General features: G+C 31.8%; 2 protein-coding genes across 7 annotated transcripts in view; one reads left to right on the forward strand and one right to left on the reverse strand.

Moving 5' to 3' along the window:
* The window catches only part of LOC132742865 (neurogenic locus notch homolog protein 1-like), a 27,221-nt gene extending 12,062 nt beyond the window's left edge, over positions 1 to 15,159 (forward strand). For 2 of the 6 annotated variants that reach the window (XM_060731358.1, XM_060731359.1), the window contains 13 exons: positions 1,723 to 1,770; positions 2,493 to 2,635; positions 3,333 to 3,445; positions 3,864 to 3,991; positions 5,410 to 5,478; positions 5,832 to 5,993; positions 6,714 to 6,824; positions 8,144 to 8,254; positions 9,449 to 9,559; positions 10,884 to 10,994; positions 12,060 to 12,167; positions 12,789 to 12,909; positions 13,498 to 15,159. In XM_060731358.1, the coding sequence (XP_060587341.1) occupies positions 1,723 to 1,770; positions 2,493 to 2,635; positions 3,333 to 3,445; positions 3,864 to 3,991; positions 5,410 to 5,478; positions 5,832 to 5,993; positions 6,714 to 6,824; positions 8,144 to 8,254; positions 9,449 to 9,559; positions 10,884 to 10,994; positions 12,060 to 12,167; positions 12,789 to 12,909; positions 13,498 to 13,615 (1,454 nt within the window). In that variant the 3' untranslated portion in view covers positions 13,616 to 15,159. The remainder of the gene's footprint in view (positions 1 to 1,722; positions 1,771 to 2,492; positions 2,636 to 3,332; positions 3,446 to 3,863; positions 3,992 to 5,409; positions 5,479 to 5,831; positions 5,994 to 6,713; positions 6,825 to 8,143; positions 8,255 to 9,448; positions 9,560 to 10,883; positions 10,995 to 12,059; positions 12,168 to 12,788; positions 12,910 to 13,497) is intronic. The other 4 variants (XM_060731362.1, XM_060731361.1, XM_060731360.1 and 1 more) reach the window with 4 other exon arrangements.
* LOC132742870 (gamma-aminobutyric acid type B receptor subunit 2-like) overlaps positions 14,904 to 26,808 on the reverse strand; it is a 15,479-nt gene continuing 3,574 nt past the window's right edge. Inside the window, 16 exon segments of the mRNA XM_060731370.1 lie at positions 14,904 to 15,071; positions 15,300 to 15,373; positions 16,010 to 16,097; positions 16,661 to 16,996; positions 17,355 to 17,505; positions 17,924 to 18,003; positions 18,613 to 18,748; positions 19,414 to 19,564; positions 19,796 to 19,879; positions 20,195 to 20,258; positions 20,799 to 20,923; positions 21,256 to 21,364; positions 21,767 to 21,964; positions 22,431 to 22,496; positions 25,376 to 25,483; positions 25,945 to 26,250. Coding sequence (XP_060587353.1) covers positions 14,904 to 15,071; positions 15,300 to 15,373; positions 16,010 to 16,097; positions 16,661 to 16,996; positions 17,355 to 17,505; positions 17,924 to 18,003; positions 18,613 to 18,748; positions 19,414 to 19,564; positions 19,796 to 19,879; positions 20,195 to 20,258; positions 20,799 to 20,923; positions 21,256 to 21,364; positions 21,767 to 21,964; positions 22,431 to 22,496; positions 25,376 to 25,483; positions 25,945 to 26,250 — 2,244 coding nt within the window.

Genomic DNA, 26,808 nt, shown 5'->3' on the forward strand with positions numbered 1-26,808 from the left:
CCATTAATGAAAATTCTATAGCAATACTTTCTCTTTACGAGTTAAACATATTGCGATACTTTCAATCCGTAACTTACATAAATATCAACTAATGTTATATTCAACGAATATCATAAGCGATACCCTCACTTTATGAGTTAAACATATTGCGATACTTTGAATCCGTAACTTACACAATCTCATTAAAATCAGATCATCGTTTTTGCTCCGTTACTCTCCGCTACGAAGATCTGAGTACATTGCGTATCAGGTCGCCTCAAGTTGACCTTTACACCATGAATATTAATGAGCAAACGTAATTTTCGTTGTCCAATCAGAATCTTCGTTTCAAACCAAGTTCGTTTAATCAATCAAAATGGCGTCGTCTTCATCTTTTGACAATTTAATTTCAAAAACGATTGAAATATTCAACATAAAAGAATTATTTCCAAGAATGACATCCCACAGAAACAGCAACGGTCAACCAAGGAATGGATTTTTTTGGGTGTTTTTGACACCGTATCGCCTATGCTTGTGGAGGCTGCCATCTTTAAATCGGATTCGGATTACTTTTGTGATAACCGTTTACATTGAAATTTCCGATGGTGACCGTTTTATGACGGAAATTCACGGACTTACATCTTAGCATTTTGAAGCCAATGATTTGATTGGCTAATCAAAAGGTCAAATTGAGGCGACCCCGAATGCGATGTACTCAGATCCTACGAGCGTAGGGTAGTGAAGCGACAGTTAGGATATGATTTTAATGAGATTGTAACTTACATAAACGTCATATAATGTTATATTCAACGAATATCATATAGCGATACCCTCACTTTACGAGTTAAACATATTGCGATTCCTTCAATCGATAAGTTTAATAAATATGTTTAATAAATATCATATAATGTTTTATTATATAATCTATAAATAGCTTTGAAATGCATTTCCCTGATTGGCTAACAAGCAACTTTTTGTAAAAAATAACAGGTCAATATCAGAGTATATTCACTGTTTTTTTCCCCTAAAAATAGATTTTCAGAGTATATTCACCGGTTTTTCTTCTAAAAATAGATTTTTTGGAAATTCCATGAAAGACACAAGGCACGCCAAGTTTGTTGTTATATATTATTCTGATAAAAAAATGGATGACTCTTAGATAAGAGTCAAATTAGTGTATTTTAGTAACCGTCTTTACATTTTAAAGAACACTATAAGAATAAGCTTGCTAATGCGCTCATGAAAAAGATGTTTTATGGAAAAATAAGACAAGCTTCCGACGTAGGCAATGGCAGATCTAATAAGCCATATAAAAGCTATTTATTAATTATATAATAAAACAGATATGTACTTTTTAGCTGGTGAATATGATGTGATATGTACTAAAAAATTTATATTTACCTCGGCTATCGCCTCGGTCAATATTATTTTTTTCAGTACATATCACATCATATTCACCAGCTAAAAAGTCCATATTTGTATAATATTCAATATCATATAATGTTATATTCAGAATATCATATAGCGATACTAGCTTTCACTTTACGAGTTAGCTTCAATCCATTACATGTACTTTAATAAATATCCATATAATGTTATATTCAATGAATATCATATAGCGATACATGACTTTATTACAGCAATATTTCAAATGAATATCATAAGCAATCCCTTCAGATGAATTTCCTGGACCGATAATTCAACAAAAATATGTACATGTATATATCTGCTTTTTAATTTCAGAAAATACATTAGCTATCTTCATTTTGTTGATACATATTCTTCATAAAGGTATGTAGATAGTTTCTATCATGGCGTTTTTGTTTCGCATATTTATATCATTTCGCATATTTATTTTATTTCGTTTTTTTTTCATTTCACATGTTTATTTCATTTTTTTAAAAATGTTTTGTATCGGAACATTTAATTTCACAAGATATGCACATTCAATAGACCTCGTAAATGACTTTCTATAAAACATACCGAAAATGAACAATATTACCAAAACAGTCAGTAGCAGCTGAAAATAGCGATTTTTTCGGCCGTTTATAATATACATGCTTACATTTCTTAAGTTCAGATGCTAACTAACTACTGCAACGTGAAACATTTTTCATTGTTGACTCGTTTTTCAATAAGAATAATTATTCAGGAAAAAAGGAGTGGGCAAATGATCTGAAATTCTGCACACAAGTTAGTGGTCTAGACCTGCATCAAATTGAACATTTATCTTAAGTCCAGTCATGTAATAAAATCCTTTAAAACCCTTTCCTTTCAGCTTGTTCACATACACTGAATTTCTTAATTAAAAATGTTAAGTTCGATCATACGTTATTGAAAACTAAATGAACTAGATTGTCACGGTATATATTTATTTTAAAAGTTTCTAATACGGTACTTGGCGACGGAGTGTTCATTTTTATTTACTATCGTTTACATATACATTTTTCTATGATTGTTTAAAGTCATTTTTTTGTAAGTCTAATGAAACTTGTTTTTTTTTGTCTTCCAAGTTGAATCAACAGGTGATCCCCCTCAGTTTATCAACCCGTCAGGTGCCACCTCAGAAACAGTTACCGAAGACGCGGACACTAGCACTTACATCTTCATTGTCGTGGCAATTGATAATGAGGGAAATGCTCTTACTTATTCTGTAGTATGTTTTACTAGTACTTTAAAGTAGCACCACTAATGTTTTAATGTTTATTTTATCAGTTCAAATATCACACCATTTTTTCTAGAGATTTTTTTTGTAAAATGTACAAATAAACTTATTTAAGTATGCACTTGATTAATATTTGGGACAATTACATATGATTTGCCAAACTATGTACATGCAGAAATAGCCATCGCATAATAAGTAACGGGGTAGATTGCTTTCAATGTAATGTTATATAAATATGGACTTTTTAGATGGTGAATATAATGTCATATGTACTGAAAAAATAATATTGACTGAGGCGATCACAGCTAAAAAATACATATCTGTTTTATTATATAATTATTATTAGTTTTTTATGTGCTATCAAATCTGCCATTTAATACGGCGGAAATCGACATTTCTTTATAATAAGGCCCAAAAACACATGTATTTTAAAAGGACGCGAGGGAACGTTAAATTCGAAATGTTCTTAAAAATATTAAGACAACAACTTAAATAGAGTAATTTGACTTAATATATTTGAGAGTCATCCAACGTTTTGTTTTTTAGAACAATAACTGAGCGTGACGTCTCGTCATATCCCCGCACCCTTTGGAGGATTTCCAAATAAAAACGGTGAATAAACTCTGGAAATCTATTTTTAGAAAAAAAAACAGTGAATTTATTGATTACATAATAATTAAAATTTCAGCACAGTCAAACACCCAGTAGCCCTAGTTTCACCTTTGACCCTGCATCACGGAAACTTTACCCACCAGCAGGTCTTGACGCCGAGACGACAACGTCCTTTGCTATAGTATTCAGGTATCATATGCATTTCCTGTATGAATTTGTAAAATTGAGATTGCAGTAAAATAACTTAAAGGTTTATTTATAAATTTATGCACGCATTTATTTCAATTGCCGGTATATATGTGATTTCAACTTGAAAAAGAGCAATAAGGAACGCATTTAGTCATAACCGGGTAAAGTTACTGCTTTTCTCTACCTTCCTTCTTGATTAATCTGTCTGCCATTTGGATTACCAATTCATAACATGAAACAAATATAGATTTCTATATATATAAAATAACTGACTAAATATTATCGAAATTCCGTTTGATTTCAACCTCTAATAATATTCGATTTGTAACAGATAAGGACTAAAAAAAGATGACGCATGCTTTGTAAAATGTGATTTAACAGAACCATGCACAAATCGCGAATGATTTTGTTATTTTAGCGTAACAGATGGGACTTCAACCGTAAATAGCCCTGTCTTGACAGTTAATATACAAGATGTCAACGAACATTCACCAGATTTTAACCAGACTTCATACACCGCATCTATATATGACACAGCTTCAAATGGTAATGTGTTTAACTGTAAACGGGATAAATTTTGTTTGGGAGTCCGAGTGAGAACATTTAGGAAAAAAAACTTTATCCCATTGTCAGGATTGGGAGCATTTGCAAGTGCGTGATGACGTAGTATCCTACCATTATAAAACATCCGATCGAACCCAATCTTAAATTCAACGTAGGCTTATCATTTTTTACATATACAATATGGTTGAACAAATTTACATTAGGAGTTAAGCTAAGCGGATATAATTTTACGCATTTCATAACACATTTCCTTACACACAGATGCGTTCATGAATTGTACAAAAACTTTATCTAAATTAAAAGACATACAAACTTGTTCATGACATTTTGCTTGCAGTATTGGCATTGTCAAAATACTGTTTAAGTTAGTAAACATAAGTATATGTTTCTTCATTTTTAAAAGAAATTCCACATGTTTATCTTATCTTCTACTCTTTTACCTTCATAAGACAATTCTTCGTGAAGAAACAAACAAATACATATGAGTTTTGATAAAATTTTGATAATTAAACCATTTGTGAACAAAATCTATCATGTCCAGGGTTCTAAGTAATAGTTATAGTACATGAAACGAGTTAGTTACGAGGGTATAACACTGGCTGGGGCGACATCAAGGGGTGTTTCTGCAAAAAAATGGCGAGGCCGAGACAATTTTTTTTTTGCAGAAACATCCCGAGATGTCGCCCCAGCCAGTGTTATATCCCCGTAACTAACGAGTTTCATATACTATAACTGTTTTATCGCAATGACATAATGTTTTCTTCTTTTTGTAATAGAAACAAATAAATCGTTAGCTACATTTACATTACAGTTATATTTATAATAGGTAGTTTTTTTCTGCTGCCGCAAAAAAAAAAAAATTACAAAAGAAATCCAATGTTAGAGGCGGATTGTAAACTGTTACCAAGATTGATTCAAGATTAGGCCCTAAAGGGTTTTTTCAGTGGAAATAATTCATTCAGCAGATGTACCTTTTGATTAAATGAGAGTAAATTTCATTTCATTAATTATCTTTGTTTATATTTTTTATTGTATTTATATATTTATTTTATTTTATTGATTTCATTTTTTTGCTGGGAATGGTCCTTACCACTGCCCCATTGGAGCCTCTGTGAAAAAAAACTGCATTGATATATACAAGGTGCGAAAAAAACTCGACCGATATATACATTTGTAACAGTCGAGTTTTTTTCCTATAAAACTGTACTGTTATATATCAATACAGTTTTGAAATGCTCATTGAAGTGTACTGAGTATAATGGGTTAGTAAGAACAAAGGAAAAGTTCCAAACCATGCGATTATCAATCAAAAAGTAATGTTTAGCGTTTGACACGTAGTTATGTTATATAAAGTGTTATGTTTTAGTATATATATGTTTTAAAATTCCCGCGTATTTCAGGTGACGTCATATTGACAGTTTTTGCAACAGATTTAGACGTCACATCTTCATTAACATATTCAATTACAGGTAAGACTTTTTTAAACCGATTATAATAATGGTCAGAAAACGGAAGTAGATACTTCCTTATATATTAATATTTTTTCTGGTTTTCTTCTGGTCATTTTTTGGTATTAGTTTCGTATTTTTTTCTATAGACTTAATCCAATTAAAAAGCTCATTGAAAAATAGAAGAGTTTGAAATATACTAAGATGGATCAGTTCAATGTATTTTAACGTTGTCTTGATGACGTAATAAATATCTAAGCGAAATATTGTATTATAATACATACATTTCTTGTGTTCTTTCTCTATATGTTTTCTCCTTATGAAATGTATTTAAATAATAATATAAATAGTATCACATACTCCTTTCTTTTCAGGTGGGGACTCAACAACATTTTCTATCGGTTCATCATCAGGGGCAGTATCTGTTGCTACAGCTAGTAATCTTAACGCAGCTTCAACACCTTCGTATACTTTAACTGTACAGGTTTCGGACACGTCAACTACGGATACTGCTTCAGTCATAATAACAGTTTTAGGTGAAAGCAGTATTTGTCATTATTAATAATATAATGAGCAAGAGAGAGAAGTTTTTCTTTCTCTAATAGTTAAAACGTCAGACTAGAAATTTAGATATCTAAGGAATGGTGGCAGAGTCGGCTCAAGCCCAACCAGGAGCAAGCTGTTGTTTCCGTGAGCAAGAAATTTTACAGCCATCGCTTAGTACTGGTTGGTTCCAGGAACGAATTCGAGCGTGTTTTAATAAACATATACCGGTAGCTTCCAACACAATCGAACTAAATTAAATTAGTATGACATAAATATCAATTTGGAAATATTTAGAAAAAACAACAGTTGTCTGTACAGACCGGAATATTTAACTTGAGCGGTTATGAGTCTCTTTCTAAGAAAAAAGAAATTTCAAAAATCAATAGTTTTGATGAGCTCTTTTTTTTCTCATAGAAGCATATTGAAATTTTACACGCATTCATTCACAAAAGGCACCGATGTGACGTCATTTTAAATTACACGGGGGTGTAAGATGTCGAATTTCAAAAGCGGTGAAATCATCAAACGTATTTTGTCTATGTTTAACATGATGGATTGATGATAAATTACTATGTTTAATTTCTGGAGATCAAAAGAATGTAAACTCACAAATAATGAGAGCGTACTTGAAATAATAAAAAATGAACAGAAATATCAAAATGCCTTATATTTGCATAAAATTACATATACTTCCAACCTTCTTGTTTCAGATGACCCTTGTACACCAAACCCGTGTCAGAACTCCGGTGCGTGTAGCCGGTCTGGTACATCTTACACATGTGCATGTCAGACTGGCTGGATAGGTTCAACATGTTCAACAGGTATGACCGACATAATTATCCCCCCCCCTCGAAGAAGATGAGGTATTTTGTTTTGCTAATGTCGGTCGTCTGTGTGCCGGTCTATCCGTCAGTGGACAACATGGTTACCGCTGATTATCTAAAAAATAATTGATCACAAAGTCTTCATTTTTCACATACTGATTGGTCATAACTAGTAGATGACTCCTACCCCTATTGATTTCGGGGTTACTAGGATAAAAGTCAAGGTCACAGGGGTCTTAAATGTCAGAATTACATTCGCTCATTATCTTGAAAGCTTTTAACCCCACAGTCTACTTTTTTCACATACTTATTGGTTATAATTATTAAATAACCCTTATTGATTTTGGGGTCACTAGGTAAATGTCAAAGGGGCCTTAAATGTCAAAATGGTTTCAGCTTATTATCACAAAGTCTTCATATTTCACATAACGATTGGTCATAACAAGTAGATGACGCCTAATTATTTGGGGTCACTAGTTCATTACCGGTCATTATCTTGAAAACTATTTATCACAAAGTCTTCATATTTCACATATTTATTGGTCATATATAGTAAATGACCCTTCTGATTTTGGGGGTCACTATTTCAATGTCAATGTCACAGCGGCCTTAAAAGTTAGAATGGTTTCCGCTCATTACCTTGATAACTTTGTATCACAAACTCTTCATATTTCACATTTTGATTAGTCATAATGGGGTCACTAGGTCAAAGGTCAAGGTCTTTTTATTTCACCTATTTATGGCAATTTTGTTAAAGAAAAAAGAAAATACTATGAGTCAAGGGCTAGAAATGTGGGCATATGTGTTGTTCAACATTTATTCTTTTTACTATGTTTTAAACACGTGGCACCTTCTTCAGCTTGTATTAGTTAATGTGCACATTTAGTAACTATGTTTTCTCCGCTTTCCACATTTTCTAAACTAACAACAATAAGATGTTCTGTTTTTCACTTCACTGTTGCTACAATTGTCTTGTCATTCGAGATAATTGACTCATTCACATAAGGCACCGAAGTGCCGTCATTTTAAATTACACGAGGGAGTAAGATGACAAATTCCAAAAGCGATGAAAGCACTTAAATATTCATTCTGAAACGCAAGAATCAAACGTATTTTGGCTATGTTTAACATGATGGATAGATGCTTAAAACAACTCTGATATATGTTTTTATACCTGGAGATCAAAAGAATGTAAAAAACATGTATTGAAAGCGTACTTGAAATAATAAAAATTATACAGAAATATCAACAATGAATCGGATAAAATGCCCTTAATTTGTAAAAAAATACATATACTTACAACCATCTTGCTGCAGATGACCCTTGTACACCAAACCCATGTCAGAACTCGGGTGTATGTAACCAGACTGGAACATCTTACACGTGTACATTTCAGACTGGCTGGATAGGTACAACATGTTCAACAGGTATGACCGAATTAATTATGCCCCCATCGAAGAATTTCGCTGTCGGTCGGTCTGTCGATCCGTCCTTCGGTGGACCACATGGTTTCCGCTGATTACCTTAAAAATTATTTAGCACAAAGTCTTCATATTTTACGTACTGATTGGTCGTAACTAGTAGATGACCCGTATTGCTTTTATTGTTACTAGGGCAAAGGCAAGCTCACAGGGGTCTTAAATGTCAGAATGGTTTCCGCTCATTATTTTGAAAACCTTTTTATAACAAAGTTTTCATATTTCACATATTGACTGGTCATAACTAGTAGATGTCCCCTATTGATGTTTGGATCACTATGTCAAAGGTCAAGGTCACAGGGGCCTTAAATGTCAGAAAGGTTTCCGCTCATTATCTTGAAAACTATTCATCACAAACTCTTCATATTCCACATATTTATTGGTCAAATATGGTAGATGACCCTACTGATTTTGGGGTCACTATTTCAATGTCAATGTCACAGCGGCCTTAAAAGTTAGAATGGTTTCCGCTCATTACCTTGATAACTTTGTATCACAAACTCTTCATATTACACATTTTGATTAGTCATAGCGGGGTCACTAGGTCAATCAAGGTCTTTTTATTTCACCTATTTATGGCAATTTTCTTTAACAAAATTGCCAATACTATGAGTCAAGGGCTAGAAATGTGGACATATGTGTCGTTCAACATTTATTCTTTTTACAATATGTTTTAAACACGTGACACCTTCTTCAGCTTGTATTAGTTAATGTGCACTTTTAGTAACTATGTTTTCTCCGCTTTTCACATTTTTTAAACTAACAACAATAAGATGTTCTGTTTTTCACTTCATTGTTGCAACAATTGTCTTGTAATTCGAGATAATTGACTCATTCACATAAGGCACCGAAGTGCCGTCATTTTAAATTACACGAGGGAGTAAGATGACAAATTCCAAAAGCGGTGAAAGCACTTAAATATTCATTCTGCAATGCAAGAATCAAACGTATTTTGGATATGTTTAACATGATGGATAGATGCTTAAAACAACTCTGATTATATGTGTTTATTCCTGGAGATCAAAAGAATGTAAGAAAACATGTATTGAAAGCGTACTTGAAATAATAAAAAATAAACAGAAATATGATGAAATGCCTTTAATTTGTAAAAAAATACATATACTTACAACCATCTTGCTGCAGATGACCCTTGTACACCAAACCCATGTCAGAACTCGGGTGTATGTAACCAGTCTGGAACATCTTACACGTGTACTTGTCAGACTGGCTGGATAGGTACAACATGTTCAACAGGTATGACCGAATTAATTATGCCCCCATGGAAGAATTTCGCTGTCGGTCGGTCTGTCGATCCGTCCTTAGGTGGACCACATGGTTTCCGCTGATTATCTTAAAAAATATTTATCACAAAGTCTGCATATTTCACATACTGATTGGTCGTAACTAGTAGATGGCCCGTATTGATTTTATGGTTACTAGGGCAAAGGTCAAGGTCACAGGGGTCTTAAATGTCAGAATGGTATCCGCTCATAATCTTGAAACCTATTTATCACAAAGTCCTCATATTTCACATACTGATTGGTCATAACTATTCAATAACCCATCAAGCTCACAGGGGTCTTAAATGTCAGAATGGTTTCCGCTCATTATTTTGAAAACCTTTTTATAACAAAGTCTTCATATTTTACATATTGACTGGTCATAACTAGTATATGTCCCCTATTGATGTTGGGATCACTATGTCAAAGGTCAAGGTTACAGGGGCCTTAAATGTCAGAATGGTTTCCGCCCATTATCTCGAAAACTATTTATCAAAAAGTCTTCATATTCCACATATTTATTGGTCATATATAGAAGATGACCCTTCTGATTTTGGGGGTCACTATTTCAATGTCAATGTCACAGCGGCCTTAAAAGTAAGAATAGTTTCCGCTCATTACCTTGATAACTTTCTATCACAAACTCTTCATGTTTCACATTTTGATTAGTCATAATGGGGTCACTAGGTCAAAGGTCAAGGTCTTTTTATCTACCTATTTATGGCAATTTTATTAAAGAAAAAAGAAAATACTATAAGTCAAGGGCTAGAAATGTGGGCATATGTGTCGTTCAACATTTATTCTTTTTACTATGTTTTAAACACGTGGCACTTTCTTCAGCTTGTATTAGTTAATGTGCACTTTTAGTAACAATGTTTTCTCCGCTTTCCACATTTTCTAAACTAACAACAATAAGATGTTCTGTTTTTCACTTCACTGTTGCTACAATTGTCTTGTCATTCGAGATAATTGACTCATTCACATAAGGCACCAAAGTGCCGTCATTTTAAATTACACGAGGGAGTAAGATGACAAATTCCAAAAGCGGTGAAAGCACTTAAATATTCATTCTGCAATGCAAGAATCAAACGTATTTTGGCTTTGTTTAACATGATGAATAGATGACTAAAACAACTCTGATATATGTTTTTATTCCTGGAGATCAAAAGAATGTAAGAAAACATGTATTGAAAGCGTACTTGAAATAATAAAAATTATACAGAAATATCAACAATGAATCGGATAAAATGCCCTTAATTTGTAAAAAAATACATATACTTACAACCATCTTGCTGCAGATGACCCTTGTACACCAAACCCATGTCAGAACTCGGGTGTATGTAACCAGTCTGAAACATCTTACACGTGTAATTGTCAGACTGGCTGGATAGGGTTAACTTGTTCCACAGGTATGACCGAAATAAGTTTTACTTTGTTTTAAACCCGTAACACTTCCTTCAGCATGCATTAATCCATGTGCACTTTTAGCAACTACGTTGTATACACTTTCCACAATTTCTAAACTAACAACAATACAGTATTCCGTATTTCACTTCACAGTTGCTCAACTTGTCATTAAAATAATTGATTCTGTGTTCTGTGTTTATATTTCTTAAGCCAATATTTAACTTCAACATACTCAGGTCTGCGATTTCAACAATAACTTTTGCTTTCAATGCTTTATCTCACCCCATGTTTTGGATATATTTACACATTTTTGCTTATTTTAATCATTTTAATTTTTTTTCTAAAACTAAGCTGATCAGCTGTTTTTGTTGTTGTTTTTGTGTGTTATTTTAGTTGTTGTTTAACTAAGGAGATAATGGGTTACCATTAAACATTTAACAACGTCGTTTTTAGCTGTTTGTAATAAAGAGTTGCATGCCGTTTGTTATGTTTCAATGTTGTCAAAATTTATTCATTATACACCCCAGTTACTCGGCGTTTTAATAAGAACGCGGTGGGATCGCAGTAAGGACGCCGTAGCAACTCAGTAGCATCTCCTACAACGCATCAGGGGTGCCATGAAAGCGCAAAAGGAACGCCGAATGAACGCGTTGGTTATTCACAGTGCCTTTACGGAGATTGTGCGGCGTCTCTGCCGCGCTTATACTGCGTGTGCACGGTGCTTTTACGGACCTTTACGATTTCAGCGCATCGGAGTCCCGCGAGTGTGAGCGCCGTAAAAGCGCAGTGGGAGTGCAAAGAACGCAGTTGAAGCACAGTCCGAACGCAGACAATCCCCAATTAAAACGCCGTGGAAGCTCCGTAGCATCGCCATGATCGCCATGAAGTCTCCATGGCATCAAAAATATCACATTTTTATTGCGATTTCGCGGTAAGGCCGTGCAAACGCAGTCTAGTGTGACAGGGCCTTTACACATCATATTGCCTAGACACTCGAATTGTAAACATCTTTAAATTTAGTTATGTTTTTTTAATTTTATATAACCAAACATCGATTAATGTTTCAGATGATCCATGTTTACCAAATCCTTGCGAGAATTCGGGCAACTGTTCGATATTAGGAACCTCTCACCAGTGTCAATGTACTTTTGATTATTTCGGGGAAAATTGTACAGGTAATCAGTTATAGAAGTAGTTTTCATGTTCAGTTCAAATGCATTTATACATATTGTTTTGTGCATAATAGGAATGCAGTTTTCATTGTCTGCAAAGTATGCTTGCATTGCTTCCTTTGCGAGATTTGTTTGCAAATTAGAGCAAGATGACTGTCACAATGTGTAGCAAGAACAATACAAAACGGACAAAAAATAATTCTCTAACTTTAACGGGTTGTTTCCTTTTTATGTAATTTTGCTTTGCAGTACTGAATTAAATGTTCTGAGAACTGACTTCATAATAAATCTGTAAATATCATAATATAAGTGATCTTAACACAATATCATTTCTTCTTTGATAGTGAATTGTGATTAAGTCAAAATTTTATAAGGTTTAATGACGAAATAAATTGTTCTGATACAATAACAAGATAACTTCAGTCCGTAATTGGGCTTTGGCGTTTGTTAGATTATATGTACGAGTATAATTATTAATATGTCCATATGAAAAAAAAGGCGGTTTCTGATTTTCATTTTTATATTCAACCGCTTATTAAAAATAAATTCAAAGGGAAAATGAATGTTGCAAATCGAACCAGAAACAAGTACTGAAACCTTTTAACCATAGTCTTTTTTATGCAGAAAAAGACAACACAGATAATGACGATGGCCTTTCAGCAGGTGTCATAGCAGCAATAATCGTACCAAGCGTTTGTGTTGTAGGTGCGGTATCTGCCGGGGTAATCATTTATCATAAACATATGTAAGTATATAAGGTTTCTTTCTTTGAGAAAGGTGTTAAATATATTTCCATTTATCTTATACCCATTCTTAAGTAAATAAAATTCAAACTTTTTTGTTGTTTTTGATGTATCAATCTGGGATATAAGCTTTTAGTGGTGATAATACCACCAATGCCATATTGAAATACGTTTAGCGACCGATTGGTTGATAAAGTAACATACGGAGTTATTTTGAAGACTCATTGTACCTCTTTATTATTGTTTTTGTAGTACTATTTTTCAAATTCGGATTTTGCCAAATAAGTATATATGTTATACAATAACCTGCAATGACCATAAGGATAGGTTGTCATTTTAATTATGTTTTATATGAGATACTAGAAATGACGTTTCATACTCTCAAAATTTCTAGTTCCGTCCATTGTTTTCTTGTTTCATCTAGGAAATTTTTAAATGAGAAATGCTTGGTACGAAAAAGAAACGGCTTAGAAAATTTACATTTTTTCAGCAGATATTTAGAAAAAAAATCATTTCTGTAATTGATACAAAATGGGTTACTACTTTCATCTTTAATACTCGTTTAATTGTTATGTATGTCATATTTACAGAATAAAGAAGAAAGAAAAGGAAATATCGAGATTTGATTCTTCAAAACTCGATCATTACAAAATGAATAGAAATAGTGTGTCGCCTAGAGACCTTTCAATATACGAAAAAGAAAACTGAAAGCAATTGACATTCAAAAGAGAAATTATGTGTGTTATAATTTATCAAGTGATTGATAATAAAGTCAAAATAAAAAAGTGATAATTCAGAAAAATGCGAAAATGATCCTGGACGATGGAAATTGGCACTTCCTCATGAACAATTTCAATCAAATTAAGTCAGGGTTTTTTTCACTTTCTAATTTCGTAATAATTGCTTTTGTGGAGTTTCAGCTTCTAAATTACATTTTTAAAGTGATATTAGTCTTTACTGTTGTATATATTATCAATTCAATTTCATTTTAATGCATTTATGTATCGAACATGGTTTGTAGATTATGCGACAAGCAATGTATGAATGAACGTCATATGTTAATTAAGTTATAAATTGGATTCTATAATACTCAGTTTCAATTTGCCAACTTATATGTTAACTTATTTTGACTTTCACCTGTTCACGTACTATATGCTCTTGGATGTACATATTGACACTTTGATTAATTGAATAATGAGAATGTGTGGCAATGTATATATTGCCATATTTTGCAGAGACGTTTACAGGACTGTTTCGACTATATAGAGAATGTAAAGCGGGTTTACCTTAATATATTAATATAGCTTGATCGTTCCTTAATCTTGATTTACGCAGATATTAACACATTTTGGTCATACCTCGAGGGTAAGACATCTAAACCGACTTTACTATATAAATAACCAGCAATTACCAATTTCTCTAAAATTGGCCTAATACTACTGCTGCTCTCAAGTGATTTTTGAATCAGCGGTGAGAGACAAAGTATCATTAGATTCAATGTACGAGATCAATTGTCTGAAGAAAATGTGTTTATCTATCCAAAAGATCGAACCAGTGACCCTTGCACCCACAACCCGATTTACAAATGCAAAACTCAAACTATTTAGCAAAGCGGATGTGTTACTATAAATTGTGTAATCTATATTAAATCCTACCTAAATTTTGTTACGTTTTGCTAAGAATCTTATATATGATATTGATTTAATTAATAAATATTTTTAAAAATATTTTATTTCCTTTTCAGTTCTAGTGCCCCAGTTGATCTATGTAAGATTAAGGCTTTTTGAGCTCCTTTTATTGATAAAAGGCATTTTTATTCCTAATAAGTGACATACAAATAACAGAAACAACAAATTTACAATAACAACATATATTATCCCTTCAAGAGACAAACGTTAAAAACGTGTCATCAAAATAAATTATTGTTATCTTGATTTTAAAACATGTTTGTAAAGTTACTGTGTATCATTGTTCAGGGTTAGGCTCTTGTAGAAGCTCAGATGCTGTTATTGTCTTCTTCTTCACCTTTATTGAAACTTATTTTACTGGCTGACACTAAACCTTCAAGTTTACATACTACATACTCGTTCCCACTTTTGTAAAAATGAATGTTTCCGGTATGATGTAGGATTGATTTTCGTAATTTTGCAACAGCAATAGCTTCCTGAAATTTAAGAGAATGTTTTATTATATAATCGTATAAAGTACTAAAGTTTTGTTATTTTCATAATTGATAGTAAAAATAAAATACATTTTGTTTGTTTGTGTAATCAATCCAAGTTAAAGAGATTCAGCAGTTTCTGTTTGATGATTCCGGCAAAGAAAGGTGAAACAGAACAAAACATAAAGTTGTACGTTGTAGTTTTAGGAAATAATAAACTAAATCACTTACATTGGCTTTTTCCATTCTTAACCTGATAATTTCTCTCTTCATATCCTCGTTGTTCTGTGTATCAGAATGCGAACCTAAAATATATTAATATTGCCAGGAAAGTAATGAATCTGATATAACATTCAAGATTTCTTCTTATATGCCATCTGCAGATTCTAGAATAAAGAAGTTAAAAGACAATCTTATGAAGGCAATATGTCTTCCTAAAAGAATATTAAAACATTTGCACTTTATCTCCTTCCTAGAGCAACATAATATCCATTTATTAAATGATTTGAAAAAGGCCCATTTTAATGCTAGGACACTGTGATGAATTTATGTGCAACTTTGAACAGTTTTTTTTAATTTACTTCAAATTCCATGTTTTTTTAACAACTACAATTTCTTCTTTCAGATGAAGATTCGTTACAGCTTCTACAAAACTCTTAAAAAACTAAATTGCAATTAGGAGTTTTTTAACTGAACATTTTCACATAGAAATTAAAAACCAAAGTAACGAGAACAAAGTTTCTCTTAAATACAGCAGCACGTTTTACGATTTTCACTAATTACAAAACTTCCGATACAAATAACGCTTTTAATTAAAGGTACAAACAATTCAAAATTAATTACTGTTTGAGATAAAGCACAAATAAATGAGGAATATTGACGGCTTGTTCCAATGCATTATAGTTCATACAACCTTTCACATATATTAAAAAAGTTCATACCACTGGTATTTGAAGAAGCAGCTGTTTGTGCAGATAAGACCTGTATGGATGTTACAAACCTACCTTGAATTTGATTTCTCATCTTCACCTGGATGAAATATGAAAATACAAGCATTGCATGATCATTTATATTTCACCCACATTACAGTAATTTACAGTAGTAAATCTAACCTGGTAATTCAAATCTTGCATTATATACTAGTATAAAGCTCTTAAAACATTATATAGTGTTTTTTCTTAAGTTGATACATTTTGCAAACAAAGCCAAACAGACTGTGGGTGATTCAATTGTGCATGTTTTCACAATTGAATGTTCATAATTTGGTGCATTCTATACTGTCAGTTCAATGCAATTAAATGTATTTAATCCGGTATATCTTACAACCTGTATTAGAAACGTATAGTTTGCATCAATGCGATACTATGATTAGGTAAAAAAAACGACACAACTCCCCTATGGGACATCAATGTAACTGAGTTGTCACGAGGTTGACTAAATACTCAAATAGAAATATTATTTACGCCAGTGTTGTCATCTCGGTATCGCACTAAAACATTAAGAAATGAACTGACCACCAAACACATTGCTAAATTACATAGCTACATTTCATTCTCTAAAATACATTCATAACATAATAAAAACACACGAACCTTTGGTATAAATATGATACACTGTGAGCTCGTAGTACAGAAGAAAAGTAAACAGGATTCTAAAAGAAATTTCAAGGTCATCTGCTCGATCGGTAATGTATGCGCCAGGGGGACACCGAACATGCATGCGATGACGACATTGTAGATACAAGCGCCTATGTACTTCGAGTCGTTGAGCATAGGAATTGTGATATGCCGCGTTTCCCAAGCAAGAAATAATCCAAAGGCAAGCAGAAGACCTTTGTACACATACATGGCGGCAATCCAGTAAACGTTGTTTTCGTTGTAACAATGCAAATATGATTCGAAAGTTATCATGTTCCTACTAAATTCGTCCTGCAACAAAACATTAAAAAACATAATCACACATGAATTCTGAATCCGCGGATGCTGTTGATGCTCTTCCTATTAGGCTAAGCGGGCAACACGAACGCAGATAACAACTGCACCAATGATAAAAAGGTTATGATTTGTGTTCAACAAGACATCTGTTATTATATTTCATATGATAATCTGTACACATAGTACAATCTTCCACATAATGTTTGTGAAGCAAAGTATACATCTGTTTTGTGAGAGGATACAAAAATAGACAAGAGACAAAAATAGACAAACTATTTCTTTCACAGTTAAACAAGACAAACTTCATGCTATTTCGTAAGGCAAATTACCAATTATCATGAAAAGGACATACCATGGTTTTTTGTGTGACTTTTATTTTCTGCAGAGGAAAGAATATTGTCCATGGTACCAAAATGATAACATCAATCACCAACATGATTCCAACCATTCCGAACACGTGATAGTCTTTCATCGGCTTTGATTAAATTAAAGATTTATAACGGCTTTATTAAAGATATCTTTAGCTTTCTGAATATTTGTAAATATTAAAGAAGAATATGTTCCATCGATGCACTAAAATTTTCATGTAACACAGTACTACCAATAGTGCAAAATGCAATAAACGGAACTTGTAGAAACGGCCCAAATGAATGACAAAAAATCCTGAATACGACGATTAAGGATATTTAATTCCACATATGCATGTAAGAATACATACATGTACTCAATAATAAAACAAATGAGAATATTTTATAGAAACTGCAAAAATGTGTTTATTATAATTTTTTATCATTATTATACTTTTTTTCAAATATGCGAGGTGGGATAAAAATGAAATAATAGTTAATGAATTTCGCTATAGATAAAATTAAAAACACAATCTTTGATTGAGGCAATACCTTCATTTTTTGGTCTCTGAACACTACATAGACTCGATATGTTTTTGTGAACAGGGCACCAAACAAAGTCGTGAAACCTAATGAAAGAAGCCATATTCGTACCTGAAAATACATTTGTATTAAAGGCACATACTCGAATATATTTGCCCTTCTTTAGAAAGGTGAACCATGAGTTAAATAATGTTTAAATAATAGTTTTATAGCATGTTAGATACTTATCTAATAAGGAAAGTAGCACTGAATTTGAGACGATTTGACATTAAGATGACTAAGTAGTATTTTAACTACCATACAAAATTTTATATTACTACAACTGAGCTAATTCCAAAAAATAAAATCAGCAAAAGCAAAGGATGGACCAGGGACATGGCCAAGGAAGAACTTTTGGAAACTATAACGGAACAATATTTTTGAAAGATTTGAACAAAACTACATTTAATTTGCTTAATTGGCCTTTTGTTTTTACTTAATTTGCCCTTAAAACCATAGAAAAGTTATGGAAAGATTTTTTCTCTCTAAAATTTTTATTTTAGGTGTCTAAAGAAGCCTTACCCTTAACGTCAATGTCATTCCTGAATAAATAAACAAGTCATGTGAGCGAGCGTCTATTTCACAAAAATACACAAATTGTAACCTTTCAAATAACTGGTTATAGAGAGGTGAAACACCTCCTGTTCTCAAGATTTTAAGATGAAATGAAAAAACTATTACCATGCACAGTCTACTGCCGGTGACTCCATCCTCGTTTCTGTCGTATGCAATGGCATTAACCAGTATTTCGAGATATATCAGCAAGCAGCCGACAATAATTACGTTGTTAACCATAGGACTTGACATTTTAATGGCACTGAAACCAAAACAGAAAAGTAGATTCAGGTAAATGACTGTTACTTTTAATCAACATTTTTTTTTAATTCCGTGTATTATATATGGCAACTGATAGGCATTCATTCGCACTTGATCGAAAAAAAACTAGTAAATTTGAAATAAAACATAAGAATGAAATTTAACAGACAAACGTATATAATTGTTTCGAATCATATCCCATATCCAGGTATCATTAACATAAAATCACTAAAAACAATACTTTGCAATACCCTTTAATGTACAAATTTAAAACCATTAAATGTACACAGTAACATGGTATAATTAGCTAACTTTGTGTGCTTGTTTGATTGTTTAACGTCGATTTTAAAACATTTTATGTCCATGACTCTGCGGTCAGTCTACCTAAATGGCTTTCCTACAAGTGACCATCAGACTCAATGTCATCATCAATTATCACGGGAAATTCCTTCCGCACAGGGTTTAAATGTAAAAAAGTTACACAGAAATCAGCAACCTTTCCTCTACAAGGTCACAAGAAAAATAGAATACACGCTTAAAATGTACAAGGTTAAATAAATGATAAATCAGTAACTATTAGATGAATCATATTTATGAAATGAGATACAAGGTGGCAGACAAACGTCAAACCCGAGACTAAATTAAATTAAAATAATTAAGATTTACGTGTTGTTTCTAAAGTATATATTGAAGAACAAAAATGCGATGGACATGGTTAATCCTAAACAGTCCAAGGTTACAATCAGGCCAAACGATATACGACTGGGTGGTACAAGAATATCTTGGTAAGTAAATCTGTCCTCTGGAATTTCGCTTCCTGAAATATATATAATATTTTACGTTGATTCAATGTAACTAGAACCATAGGACTAACTTTGATTATTTTCACCTGCTTGTGTTAAAAGAAATTCAGAAATTTTTATTTTCAAATTATTTTAATCATTAAACGAAAACATTCAAATTCGATAATTAAAATATATGTCGATGTTCAATTATTTTGGGTTTTTAATGAAAAATGTTTATTATTTTGAGGATTCAAAATAGTTACCTGGCCAAAGTGTCGCATAATCTACAAACCATGTCAAAATGTCGCTTACTTTGTCATATATGGCAACGGTACTTATTTGATCATCTAAAACAATAAAAAGAATTAAAATATATCAGAAACACTAGCACATTAATATCATTAATTCAACTCATAAACCATTCAGAGTACTTACAAGACAGAAAAAGTATCACTCGACCACGTGATATTGATTCATTATCGTTTTGCAATAAAGAATTCCATTGACTTAATTTTGTATTTTGAAACTGGCACAATATCATAAAAGAAAATACGCATTAAACTGACAATGGCAGCGAAAAAATATTCTATGAAAATGTTAAGAAGAAATCTCCTGAAGGCAATTAGGTTAGATGTGTTTAGGGAACCATTATTCTAACTTACCAAAATGTTGTTTCAGACTGGTTATTCCAATGCGACTACCAGTCTCATCAAATGCAACTGGACCCTTTTGTTAAAGAGACACAATAATCCATGTTTAGTAAAGATTCATACCATAATAATTTGAAAAGTTTAAGAAAACTATTGATGTTTAAACGAGAAAAATGGACTAATTTACCCATTTATGTTTCATAATTCAATAAAATGTATGTATGCGTGTAAATTACTTTGTTTATTCACTGCCAACAGCTTTGACAATGTATCTGAGCAGAAAAATCAATAAAACCTAAGAATGTTTTATAAACAAACAGATTTTTTTCTTAAATGATAAAACAAACCTTGTTGTATTTTTTCATACTTTTGTATTATAAAAGTTTTCTTTCCTTCAGATGATGGAAACCTTTCAAGTGTAAAATTTATTACATATTTGCATGTAACATTTCGTTAGAGTTATGTAGTTGAAATGGAAAACATTTATTTGAATAACAATTATTATGTTTTTCATTGGTGGGTAATTGTTTATTTTACAAATAATTGTAAACTGACTCCAATCATTTATGTTGATTAGGACCCCAACTGAAATTCAAATATATTTTATGAGGCTTACTGAAATTCCTTGAAATTGCACCTCTTTCATTCCTCTTACAACGGCTTCCAAGTATTCGTCACTGTAATTATAGTTGTGTATATCTAATCCAGATTTCTCCAGATATTTTATACTGTTGTTGAGACCTGTTTGTATGAAAAGCTCATATAAAAATTCGAAAAAAGGGATGATCCCTCGGAAGGAATGTAAACAGCAATATTACTTGAAAATTGTAGACACGAGTTTATTGAGTTTGTTCATGAGATGTAATGTAAAGGTATAACATCTCTCATCGGCTTGTCTATCTATTATGATTTTATTCATTCCTTTTATTTAAAAAAATATTTCTGAGTTTTTAAAAAAAAATCATTGGTGTTTCATCAATAGTGCTTCATAAACAAATATATACTTAGTAAGATCACAGTTAGATATGTATTCCCTCAAAGTTTTTAAAAAAACAAAACTGAATGGAACAAACCTAAAGCTAGTGCCCATGGTGTATCGTAGATCCACGTCATTGACGAAGACAATGAGTAACTTGTGTTACTTAAAAGAACATTTATATCGTTTATGACATCTGTTTTTACCTGCAATTATATATAGGGTTACACAATAAGATTCCATACCCTCCCAAAATCCTAGATATAACCGCATATATTCCGTTAGCGTTTGTATCTAGATGTATATTTCTTCATTCAAAATACATGATCTAATCATGTAAAAGAAAGTATTAAGCAATTTTTACTCATACTCATTTTTATCTCCCGTTTAAATAATCTCACATTATTTCGGTAATAAAGAAAGATTAAGAAAGCAAATGTGCCAAATGTAAAAGCTCTAAGATGCTTACCATAATGAGCAATACTTTTGAACACATGGGAAGATTTACTCTATGTGCATTGGACTATCCGTACAAAGGGTGTATATCATAGCAAAATGGAATTTAAACATGAAATATGCATTTAAAAGTCCGTAAGGGTTAAACGAACCTGCCCAGAGACGGTAGCTTTTGATGGTGCACTTTCCCGGACGTACCCAGTTGTAAAGACACCTTGAGTTGCTTCAGTCAGTTGTTCCATTGTACAACTCATACCGTCAACATTTGCACGTTTTTGCCATCCGTCATATAGGGTAGGTCCACTCAAGATCCATACATGACTGTTACCATACATATTCTGATGATGAGCCTATACAAATAATGTTACAAGATAAACGTAAACAGGATCTTTTTAAAACTTTTCTTGGAGGGATGTTAAGGGCGTATAACCTTAGTACATGTATTATTTTATCTTACCAGATATCAAAAGCTAAATGGAAAGATCAAAAACAAACAATAAAATAACCCTTTTTAACGTTATGTTTATAAAAAAAGATCGTTGATTTTGTAAAAGTTTGATAAGAGATAATGTATGGTTACACAAATGATCAGTTTTACAGTTTTATGAAGCATTACGTTTCTGTAAACCACTGTGAAAACAGAAGTCATACAGTCAAAATGTTTTTTTCCAAAATTTAATGAATAACATTAAAACGTAATTTTAATACGCGTAATAAATACGATCATACATTTAAAAGTCAAATCTTTTGGCTCTTTGGGTCAGCTTTTGTATGTTTAAAAAAGTTATACAAACAAAAAAGATGACAACTGTTTACCTCACAAAAAAGACTGGGGGCAACGCTGGTTCTGAATGCGCCAACTATAATACGCACACCAAATTGCTGCAACAGATGAACATTTTAAAAAATAGCAACAAATAATTGTTGATGCAAGCAACAAGGGTTCTTACGAGTGCTCTGAAAAATGTGAAGAAAATATGAAATAAAAAAGTTTATCTACAGGGAGCAATAATATTTATGATATTTCATTTGTCATTCCATAACAATGTGTGTTTTAAAGTATGTGCGCATTGAATAATATTGTCATTTTAAAGTATGTGCGCATTGAATAATCTTGTCATTTTAAATTATGTGCATTGAATAATATTGTCATTTCAAAGTATGTGCATTGAATAATATTGTCATTTTAAAGTATGTGCATTGAATAACACATAATGTGTGTTTTATATAAACGATTGGGAATCGTTTCACGCATATAAAACTGGCTATAAGCAATCACTTGCTTTTAATGTGTTTGTCGTTATTTACCAAAATTTGTAATTTTTCTTTTGTATAATTCATATTGTGATACATTGTCAAAAAAGCTGAATATTATTTTAGAAAAGACAATTTAAAATAAGTAAGATCTGTAAACAGCAGTGTGTAAAATTAATTTTATACACATCGATTTAATCTGAGATTATTCCTGTAACTAAGATATGACTATTGTATCACTTAAATGACTTTCAAAATGTTTTTTTCTCTTCTCTTGAAACAGAAACAAATCATGTAGTTTTTTATTCCTAACTAAGATATGACTATTGTATCACTTAAATGCCTTTTATTAAAATTATTTTTATTCACATCGTTTCTTGGTTAAAATATTTAATCTGAGATTTTTTCTGTTATTAAGATATGACTATTGTATCACTTAAATGACTTTCAAAATGTTTTTTTCTCTTCTCTTGAAACAGAAACAAATCATGTAGTTTTTTTTTGTCCCTATATCTTTTTGTTTCATAACCTATTACAGCGATCAAAGCAGTTCATCAAAGATTATTTAAAATAAGGATATTAGAAAGCGAAGCAATTCCGTCAACACTAATGATTTAAGAAATTGACATTCATTAATGTCCTACTGGTCAATTATTTGTCCTAAATTATAAATAATGAGGGTTTTCTGGAAAACGCCAATAACACTGTCTTTTTAACGAGTGTTTTCATTTGACTTGCTATCATTTTCACGGCAGATAAAACAATAAGCACGTTTTTCTTCATTATCTTTTCGCAGTTTATCAGTTTATCATTATCAGTGATATATACATGAGTTTGATAAAAGAAAAAAAAAATTTATGCAAAAGATATGCAAAAGCTTTTGCAACGTCTTTCGTACAAAATGAAGGTATAAGAATGTTTGCATTTCTTACACGTATAGCGCACTAAAAGCACCGTATAAAACAATAGTAGTATCACATTGATATACATTAAATAGAACTATGACAGTTGAACAAAAACACTACTTAGTTCATGTACGATAGAAATAATAAATCACGACAATGTTTAAAACACAAATAATCAAAGCAAATGATTAAAGTGATATCAACATTTAATACACCTTTAACTGGAAATGAATGTTTCCTTTCCCAGAAAACCCTCAAATGAATGTTTCCGTTTGTTTTGCCATGGAAGCACATCAACTTTTAAGTTGTTAAGCCGCAATTTAAGTAATAATATCAAAGTAACACTAACGGACAATGCAATTTCAATAAATGACACAGGTATTTTTCAATATCCTTCAGAGACCAACCAAAGAAGCATCCATCTTCAACATTGTTAAATGTATAATACGAAATACGACTCAAATTACAAAGCGCGAGGACTGCAAAACGCCAACTGTACAGTCTTTTTAATTGGAATATTCATTAAGATTTGCTATAAAGTTTTATGGCCAATAAACAATAAGATGCTGTCTTCTTGATACTATTTGTCATAAATAAGTGACATATACTAGTATATGATGAACGAAAGGAAAAGTGATTTGCAGGACGCACAAGCTTTCTTTACGTGTACACCTTTTTACATGTATAGAACACGAAAAGAATCGAGAAAAGCACCATTTTCACCATAGCGATGTGTATTAAATTAAACTATTTCAGTTCGTATATATGTTCGTATATAACTATTTCAGTACGTATATATGTTAATCTGTACAGCAATTCTTAATTTATAAATAGTTTTTCAAGAGTTTTTGTCAAGTTGTTTATTCATTTATTTAGCTGTTTTATTGAATGCATGCATTTTACAGTATATATATCCATGCTTTTAAGTTAGACATACTAGTAAATGAAATCTAATTACATGTATATGATAATATTAACAGAGATATTATTGTCGGTAGATACTAATTGATCAAAGTTCAACGTAAATTAAAGCTTTAAAATTCATTAGGGTATTTGCATCTTTTCATTTGATATATATATTTGAATAAGAGGTTTCTGTGACCTTGGTAACGGTTACAAACCCATTTTCTTAAAAAGAAAAATATTATCTGGACTAATAAAGTTATTCTTTTTTTATGCGTTATATCTTTTTCAAAACATTTTTGTATTATGTCTCATGTCATAAACATTTTCGTGACTCCGAAAATATTGTTTGAAATGCCGATTATATCAGGTTCATGTCGGATAAAGCTAATTCCTTATCATGACAAACAGTCAAACACAAATAAAGAAAACATGTTATTACATTGATATTAAATTTAAGTAAAGCTCTTCCAATTTATTGCCATGGCAACCAAATGACTGTTAAGCTGACAACAAAGTCATTTATTATATTCAAGCAACGTTGAAGGACAAAGAAAAAGTCAAATGAAAGAAGAGATATAAGGCATAAATATTAGCACGATACTTATCTTGCCTAATTGGTGATAATAAGTATGAACATAATGTGCCATGTTAAAGAGTTCACATCACTCACAGGATGTACGACATCAGTCTATTTACCTTGAACCGTTTGAGGATGTCCTTGAAATTGCTGGCTTCAGATATGACAGCAGACGTTACCAGTGTCATGTTGTTATCACGAAGAAGGCTCTGAAAATTGGCTATTTGCTGCAACAAAAAAATATTCCTTCGGAAGTCATTAATGCATTGTGAGATTCGTCGTCATTACTTTTACTTTCAATACTATTGATAGTCATTATTGAATTTACACTGTTCCAATCAAATATAAAAACGCTTATACATTACGAAAATTGTTAAGTAAAAGTTTTGAATATCTTGTCAGTCAGACATCTTTCATTGCCAATAATTACCGCCTTTCAAGCTAGTATCGGATGCTTATTCTATAAGTAAATCATCTACTAGTTAAGGTGACTATTTTAAACATTTTATCTTCAATGTCACGTTTTAGTCCAAAGTTATGCCTCGACTGGAGACTGGATAATCGCCAACCTGAAATCCAAAGACACTGTTTTATTCTTGGTACGGACATTGGACTCTTGTTTGACAAGGAACAGCAGTACAGTATCTTATGGAAACTGCATTATAATGTTAAAATATTGAAATCCTACCGAATATGAAATTTCCTCTTGGTAGGTAATTGTTGCTACTCTTGTCCATCCGAAATGTTTCATTACTTTTATTCTCAGTGGATTGAACGCATCCGTTACTTGATTAACCTTAAACAATGTTGAGTAAAGATCACTGTGTACAGTTGTTGCTGTTATTGCTATATATGAAAGCTGAAATACAATGGATAGCATGTACAAGATAACTATTTTGCAATTAAGATGGTGAGAACAAGATTGAAAATCAGGCACGATATTAAAATAAGTTCTTTTTTTGTAAATCGTAAATATTGAGAGAAAAAAACACCATGGCAACTAAGTGCAATAAATAACAAAATATAGTTAATTGTGGCGTTTGATATAGTCTTAAAGTAATGACGTACATGTATGCGTAATGTATATATTTATTATATATTTATAAAACTACTTCAAAAAATGGTTCTTATAACATTTCTGTCTCTAATTTCTCTTTATTCAAAAGTTAAAACGCCAAAAATAACTTAGATTTCTTTTTTTCCAATCAAATGTAATTTTTTCTTGTAAAACGATTTAATATAAGGTAAATGGTAGAATCGTGATTAGGTCTTCTAAAATGATCTACAGACATAGGATTATAGATCAATGCCATCATCAGAATTGCTGTCATACTGCGACCCTTTTTAAATATTGTAAAATGAATAGAATGTATCTGTATCCGCATTGTATATGATACAAGATTACCGCAAAACACTCTAGCATTCAGTCAGAGATTTTATAGCTAATCAAATCATCCGTGTCAATGAACAAACAAAACTTGCAAGAATTGGCCTGAAACATGTACTAAGCCCCGGTCTATCAATTTTAATCTCATTTTCACTTACTTCACCT

Source organism: Ruditapes philippinarum, unplaced genomic scaffold, assembly GCF_026571515.1.
Source record: "Ruditapes philippinarum isolate M1 unplaced genomic scaffold, ASM2657151v2 ctg563_1_1_1_1, whole genome shotgun sequence".
In the NCBI taxonomy this organism is placed as follows: domain Eukaryota; kingdom Metazoa; phylum Mollusca; class Bivalvia; order Venerida; family Veneridae; genus Ruditapes; species Ruditapes philippinarum.